The sequence below is a fragment of the Colobus angolensis genome, unplaced genomic scaffold (genome assembly GCF_000951035.1).
Source record: "Colobus angolensis palliatus isolate OR3802 unplaced genomic scaffold, Cang.pa_1.0 Scaffold48, whole genome shotgun sequence".
Classification (NCBI taxonomy): domain Eukaryota; kingdom Metazoa; phylum Chordata; class Mammalia; order Primates; family Cercopithecidae; genus Colobus; species Colobus angolensis.
This window is the reverse complement of record NW_012118265.1, coordinates 10,163,466-10,171,621: the sequence shown is the minus strand read 5'-3', so window position 1 is coordinate 10,171,621 and position 8,156 is coordinate 10,163,466. Positions and strand designations below refer to the sequence as shown.

Below are 8,156 nucleotides of genomic sequence, written 5' to 3'. Positions count from 1 at the left end.
CCTTCCTTCCTTCCCTCCCTCCCTCCCTCCCTCCTTCCTTTTCTCTTTCTCTTTCTTTCTTTCATGGTATCCTCATTCACTCCTAAGGTTGCTCTGATACTTGCCACCTTTACTTTTTATTTTTTATTTTTTTGCTCTGGTAACTATACTCAAGTGGCTTTCCTAAGTGCACATACATTACTCCGAAAGCACTCAGGCTGATAATGCAGAGCCTTGAGAGTCTGCAGAGCTCTAAAGAAGCATACTTTGCGATCAGCCACCTCTCATCTGTTGAGAGCTCTTAATGTTTATTGTTAAGGATGTTCCAGTAGATACAGAGTTGACTTTATAAAAGTCAGCAATAGAAATATTTCCCAAGCTGCTTTTGGGCTTAGCCACCTTCAAATATTTGTTACTCTTTCTTTTTTTTTTTTCTTTTTCCTTTCACTAGTGAATTTGTGAAAGCTTTGTCAGCTGTTCGCAAGCTTTTCTCAGTGATGAAGGTTAGACAATCATGCACTCCAAATACAGCATAGCTACTTCTTTCTCCCTTAAAAACCTGGGTTTAAAGAGAAATAAAGATGTCTTTGAGGGAGATTATTAACTGAAAGCCAGGAGACCTGGGTTCTAATATCAGCATTTTCTGTTATGAGTTTACGGTCTTGGATTGTTATTTAAGGTCTTCGTGTTTTAGTTTCTGCATCTGAAAAGGGTCTGCCTCTCAGCAGGTTATTGTGAGAACAAACACTCAGCCTATATAGAAATGCTTGGAATTTGTCAGCAAGCACCTGAAAGAACATGTGACACCATGCTTAGCTCAACTGACCAAAAGTCACCTGTATCCATTCTGTTTGTGAGAATAAAAGTTGTTGAATGAAAACACTTAGCTCAGTGCTTGGCACATAGTAGGTATTCAGTAAAATTGTAATTATCAGTGCTTTCCTTCTTCCATTCCTTCCTTCTTCGCTCCCTTCTTGCCTTCCTCTTTTTACACCTTCTTTCCTAAGATGCTTTTAGTCTTTGTTGACTTGTTTAGACTTGTTTCAGAACAATATTTAATTTTCAAAAGAGAGACCTTATTTAATATTCTGGGATAATTGTTTTTTGTAATAATACAAAACTAGAAATAGGACCATGTCATCTTGCTTTAGGAGATATTTATGTTGTGTTATTTTAGAGAACAAACGAGCAAAGCTCAACTGTTACAGACAGAAAGGAAAGTCAAAGGCCTAGAGCCTTGAAAATATTTTGATTAGGGAAGCTCATGGTGGCCACAGTCACAGTGATTAAAGGATTGGTGGTTCAGACTTGACTTGAGCTGTTTTCCCAATAATTTAGCACTGATGGAGGCAAGAGGTTGCGTAAGACTTATACTTCCTCTTAGAAGGACTCTGGTTTATCTGATTTTTTAAATGCCTGTATTTTCTCTCCCTTGACAATACAGAGTAATTTGTGATTCTAATGTTATTACACATTCTCTCAAGTTTTTAAAAACGGGCATGTTGTTATTAATAAGGAGAGATGTTTGGAGTGCTCTCCAATAAATTAGTCATCAGGATGTCCTGAATGGAGGTAATTTTGTGTCGATGATCTTGAATATCTTTTTGCTTCAGAGCAGAATTTAAACTGCTTTAAGTGATAGAAGCTTTGCTATGTATCTGTCTCCTGAAGTCTCCCCTTCTAACCCACTGCCCCCAACACAGACTAAAAAGTGTCAAACATACTCAGCTACAACTGTTGGCCTCATATGGATTAAGCCTCTATGGCTTACATTTTATTTTGTCAAGAAAAGGAAATAATATAAGAACCCTCTTATATAGAAAAGGGATTTTACATTTTATCAGTTTCAAATGATGGAATGTTTTCTTTTTTTTGAGACGGAGTGTGGCTCTGTCACCCAGGCTGGAGTGCAGTGGCCAGATCTCAGCTCACTGCAAGCTCCGCCTCCCGGGTTTACACCATTCTCCTGTCTCAGCCTCCCGAGTAGCTGGGACTACAGGCGCCCACGACCGCGCCCGGCTAGTTTTTTGTATTTTTTAGTAGAGACGGGATTTCACCGTGTTAGCCAGGATGGTCTCGATCTCCTGACCTCGTGATCCGCCCGTCTCGGCCTCCCAAAGTGCTGAGATTACAGGCTTAAGCCACCGCGCCCGGCCCGGAATGTTTTCTTTAATATATGAATAAATAACAATGTAGGAATTTGAGCCCTGCAAGTCCAATCAGGTCATTGGGCACTTTTTCCCCAGTCCCTAGAGGAAGAGAATATTCGAGGCAGGCAGATTACGAAGGGCTGACTGATACATGGCCAGGAGCCAAGACTTCCAGAAGGCTCAGGGGAACCTGCCAGAGGCCACTGGCCCGGACAACACAGTCTGCCTGAGCTGGGAAGCCCTAGGCTGTTGCAGAGCTGTTCTTATCAATCTTCCCTCCTTCCTACCCCCAGGCTTTTTTCTAGACATTGAGAAAAATACCTTCAGTGAAGCCCTGGAACTTTCAGGCACCCCGTTTCCATATTTTCCTGAGATGATTCCACAGGCAAGTGGAGACCACGTCATTGCGCCAACCCCTAAAGAAGAAAAAACTGAGAAAGTTGCTTGTGCAAATTGGGATCAAAAGTTGGGCGGGGCAGGGGGGACCAGTGGTGTTTAAATAGAATTTGGTAGGTTATAGGGAAAAGCTGTCCAGATAAATGAGTTAATATCGGCATGCATTTTTTCCATTACAATTTAGGAGCTTACAAATTGTGTTTCATTCTTTCATCAACCAATTAAACATGGACTGTCAGTTCTTGGGAGTGCATATAAGAAAGCCTGAAAAATGTGGCTCATCCATGAATTTTTGTTGTCCATTGAGTGCCTAACATAGTGCCTGGTACACAGCAGGAGCACACACCTGGTACACAGTAAGCACTCAATAAGTGAGAGCAATAATAACAATTGTTGTTGAATTTTTATCTTTATCTCCTTTTCCCAGAATTTTCCTGCTCATATGAACCTCTTTTTTAGGAAGAAAATTATCTCTGGAAACTTTTGATAAGTAAGTCTGAAAATGTGGCTTATTCGTCTTTTCCTAATGTCTAAATTTCCTGGGTATATGTTATATATATATTTTTCCCCTCTCTCTGAAGGCATTAGTTCTATCTACACAAAGTGATAGTGCCCGACTTACTAGTTGTTGAATTTCCCATTTCTAACTCAGTGCCAGGGCTAGGGTAGTGGATACAGATCTATATATCCACGATGTTTTTGAAAGGTAGTCATTGTTTACTCGAGCAAGCACCAGTGAAAAATGAATTTATTCATTGGTTGTTTCCTTTATTCAGTATGCATTTTTTTGAACACCTGCTGAGTACAGCTGAAACACCAGTCACAATTTACAACTCTGCTTGGCTTTCATCAGTGATACCTTGTAGACTAGGTGCAGATTCTGCTACATTTTGATTCTCCTACAATCTCTGGAATGCATGGTTCTTATAATGTCTGTGTTAATTAGGGACATTTAGGAAAGCATTTCAGTAACACTGTTTTTATTTCTTCCTGCCCCCAATCAGTGATTTTTCTCTTGTTAAAAATACCCAGTAGCTTTTATTTTGAAGATTACCTATTTTGTGGTAGAGCTCTGGCAGCTGGACCTCCACTTTCTCTCTCTGGAAAAGATGGTACTCAGCTTGTTCACAGACTGGTGGGATCATATTGAACTGTCTTGCTACAGAGTAGGCTTCCTAGGGAGGAATGAGATTACAACTGAATTTATACTGATGAGAAATGAGGCTTCGCTGTAATTTGTATGCATGAGAAATGTTTACTTTGGTGAAATCAGTACAAACCAAAAAACATGTAGGATGCCAAATAATAAGCAAATTTGTCACCACCAATTTCACTAAGAGCAATACGAAATGTAGGAAACCCTTATTAATTCTTTGGGAGGGTTTGGATTGAGTTAAGTCCAGGGCAAATTAGTCAAAGTGTGAATTATACACTATGATAAAGAAAATGTAGCTTAACTATTTTTAAGTTCCTAAAGAAATAAGACTTAGACTAACATATAAAAGTATCTGTAACTAGCTTGGTATAAACAGTGTAGTTAATACAGTTTTTTATAAGAAAACTAGAATACCCTGTTAATATATCTCAATAGCTGTGAAATTCACTTTGCCCTCTTGCCACCAGAGAACACTGTATTCTCTGTTGTATTGTGAATGGATGAGTTCCGCCTCCAATATCCATCTCTATAATGATGGAATTGATTCTAGAATTCCAGTACCATAGTGATTGTGAGAAAAGTTTGCAAAAGATCTTGCAATTTATGCATGGCATCTGAAAAGCAATAATAAGGTACTCAATAACCATTTAAAAGTAGAAATTAAATTACCATGATCTCCATAGCACTCCACCTCGAGGTGCCCCAGTACATCGCCATGCCTTGGTTTATCACATGTGTCATGGCTCGGACAATTTCTATGGAAGGTCAAACAGACAACATTTCATGAATTCATCTACTTTTCAAAGTTATGTGATTTTTACCCCTCTAGCCAAAGCTTAGAAGCTTAATGCAGTTATTTGTTTGATTAATAAAATTAGTCTAATATTGGTGACAACATTATTATCTGACATGAAATATTGATGGTTTGGAGGCTGATGGTACTTTTAGGTAAACTGACATTCCATTTTCCATTTGCAGCAACAACACTAAATTATATTGAAAATATAATGACCACTTAAAGTTCTTCCTTTACTTTTATTGCTTGATGATTCCTGGCCTAATAAAGAATACATGATTCACCTTTTTAAGAGCCTGGGTACCTTCCTCACTAAAGTGAGAAGTAAGAGAAGGCATCTGCTTTGACTTTGCGGAATGTAAGGTCATTGAGGGTGAAAGGCTTGTCTCTGTATATTGGACTTGCAGAGCATGGTTGCACACAGAATGGGTCTCTAAGAGAGGTGACTCAACAACAATGTGTTTAGCAGAAAGATAAACATATTAAATGCTGAACAAACAGCTGAAGCCACAGTGGCTCACAGCTTGCAGTGACACACCCTGTCCTTGATCACTTTGAACCAAATTTTGTCCTAAGACACCCACATAAATTGATTTCATTGGGGCCTGTTCGTGGTCCCACCCGGTGTGCTCATCAGCCTCGTGCAGCTCAACATCGCATTTCCTAAACAGGAAAATTAATCCCTTCCCCAGAGGATGGAGCTGAGCAAATCCTCTTGGCACCAGCCAGATGTGTTGCAGAACAAGAGAGCGTGGAGACCCTCAGGTTTAATTTAGTTAAAATTTACAGACAGGGTTGGATTTCTTCCTCCAAGCAGGTCAGTTAAACACTCAGGATGCCAGGTCACTCGACATTTTCAAAGGGTCACATGCCTTGGGCTTTTCTATTTCTCAGTAATACCAGTCAGTTAAATGCCCTTCAAAAGAACCAAATCCTTGTCTCAAAGTAGAGTTGCAGTAGATGTTTTCTTTTTTATTATTATTATTTCTCATGAGCAGGCACTGTCTAAATTGATAGGGAACAGGATTTGAATGAAATGGCCAGAGTCAGGGTCTTAGCTTCTTTGCTTGTTTGGCTTGTGTAAATTATTTTTAATCGCCCTTGATTTCTTTGGAAGATGGGAATGCTTTCATTCACCATTGTGTGTCCAACAGAGATAAAAGCTGGCTTTACAAGCAAACGTTTTCTTTCTTGGAGAAAGACTCTAGAATATCAAATTATTGCCCAGCAACTAAAACTATGAAGTTCATTCTCCATTTATAAAACATATGATTGAAAAAGTGTAAGGAACCGCTTTTCTTCTCTTTTACTGTACAAATGGAGATGCGTGCCTATGATAAACATTTCTAAAAGTTGAAAACAATGATACGAATCTCCATCTCAGATGAATTTTCTCTTTGGATATCTCCATCACTGCACCAGCTCCCTTTCCCTTCACATCCTGTGTCATTCAGAGCTGGGAGTTCAGTCAATGAACAGTATCTATTAGGTGTCTGCTGTCCTGGGTGCTGGAGATACTGTGGTGAATCAAACATGCTGGTAAACATAGAAGAAGTTAACAGAGAATAAACTGGACCTGGCCTCTCCCTTAACTCTGTCTCCACCATCAAGTAAGACAGGTACGGAGTGCTGACAGGTGGCTTGGGCACGTGGGAGTCCTTGACAAGAGCAGTGGAGATGGAGTGGAAGTTGTGACTCTTCTTGCGCACTCATTCAATTATACAACACAGAGATATTACAAGCTTAATATTTGCCAGTCACTGTGCTGGTTGCTGGGTTCATCTGTGAGTAAAACAGACACAAACTTCCTGGACTCAGAGAGTTTCAAGTTGAGTGGGAGAGATGGAGAGGTAAATAAGTAAGTCATTATAAAATGTAAAGTGTTATAAAGAAAATAACATAGGGGACTGGGACAGGAAATGAAAGAGAAGACGTATTTAGTGGAGTAAGGAAGGTCTCACTAAAGAGCAATCATGTTTAGGCATAAAAAAGCAAAAAGGAGCCATCCACGTGAAGAACAGTGGAAGAGCATTCGAGGCAGATGGTATAGTACGTGCCTAGGCCCTGAGGAAGGACAGAGCTTAGCGAGTCCGAGCAATGGGAGGGAAGGAGGACAGGGGTGCAAGATAAAGTTGGCAGAGGGCAAACCATGTCATTTGTATGTTATTCGAGGTTTAATGAAGCCATTAACATTTTATCAGGTAAGGGGATGGTAGAATATAGTTTGCATTTGAGAACACTGTCTCTATGCTGTGGAGAATCATTAGTAACAGGGAGGACTGGAGGAAGTAGAAAAAGCTTGAGGAAGGTATTACTGTATTCTAGGCAGGAGATGAGGGTAATTTGTAATAGGGTGGTGGTGGCAAACATAGAGAGAGGTGGATGTATTCAAAATATAAGTTGAAGGCAGAATCCACAATACTTACAGATGGACGGGGTGTGGTGAGGGAAAGGGAGGAATTAAAGCTGTTTCCCAGATATCTGGTTGTTTACAGAGATAAGGGAGACTCAAGGAGGAACATGTTTGGGAGAAAAATCAAGGGTTCTTCTTTGGACATGCGAAAAATGGAGATGCATGTGAGATACAAAAGGGGAGATGTTGAGCGGATATTTAATAGTTGGATAAATAAGACACTGAACAATCTGGGCCGGAGGTGGTATATACATTTATTAGTTACCAATCTGTTGATTATATTTAAATTTATGAAAATGGATGAGCCTTGTAAGGAAAGTCTATAGAGAGAAAAGAGAAGAGGTTCTGATGGCCAGCCCAGGGGTTAGAGACAGGACCCATGCAGGATGCTGGGTAGGAGGGGCCAGCCAGAGGGGCAGGAAGGAAGCCGGCACACAGGGATGTGTCAGACCAAGAGCAGAGGGCACTTCAAGAGGGAGCTGTGCCCACAGGGTGGAATGCCATGGACATTCAGGTCAGAACAGCCCCAAACAGTATCCACTGGTTTTGGCCACATGTAGGGAGACCACTGCGGACCGTGAGAAGAGCAGCTTCAGTGTCAGTGATGTGATGGGATCAAGCAAGGCTGGAGCCATTGGAGCCACTCAGTGGAAGAATGAGTGGAAGAAGGAGAGACCTTAAAGACAATGCATTCAATAAGTTTGGAAGAGAAATAGGACACGAGCTGAAGGGATATTCAGGGTCACAGGACATTAAGAGTAAGCCTGTGTGCCATTTGGAGTGACCTAGGAAGAGGGAGTTATTGATGAAATGGACTGGGGGCTGGGAAGGAAGAGGGCGGGAGACTTGATAAAGGGAGAGGGAGGAGGGGCAGAGCCCCCAGAGGTGGGAAGGACACTTCTGTCAAGATGATGGGACCCAGGGAGGTTTGTAGAACTCATCATGGGAAGACATGGGAGCACCTGTTTGATGAATTCTAGTCTCAATGAACTGTGAACCAAGTGTACAAGGAGGCGTGAGATGTGTAGGAGAAATGAGAAAAACGTGAGGAGAGCCTCTGCAAGGCACTCCAATGGCCAGGTCTTTTTGTTGCTGGTAGTTTTTTCCTCACTGTTTAGCTTTTGACTTTGAAGAGAAAAGCTTGGTGGAATTGGGAAAAGAGAACTGTGTGAGTTCTTGTCCTGGAAGGAGGCTGCAACATCAAAAGCAGGGAGAAATTGCAGGAGAACCAAGAGGCTGCAGTTCTGGAGATTCATGTTGCCATGA

At 41.0% G+C, this 8,156-nt stretch overlaps 1 protein-coding gene across 6 annotated transcripts in view; it reads right to left on the bottom strand.

Annotated features, from left to right (window-relative positions):
• The window catches only part of KCNAB1 (potassium channel, voltage gated subfamily A regulatory beta subunit 1), a 411,274-nt gene that overhangs the window by 20,223 nt on the left and 382,895 nt on the right, over positions 1-8,156 (bottom strand). For all 6 annotated transcript variants that reach the window (XM_011959007.1, XM_011959010.1, XM_011959008.1 and 3 more), the window contains 3 exons: positions 4,351-4,436; positions 3,580-3,700; positions 2,451-2,545 (listed from right to left, as the gene is read on the bottom strand). In XM_011959007.1, the coding sequence (XP_011814397.1) occupies positions 2,451-2,545; positions 3,580-3,700; positions 4,351-4,436 (302 nt within the window). The remainder of the gene's footprint in view (positions 1-2,450; positions 2,546-3,579; positions 3,701-4,350; positions 4,437-8,156) is intronic.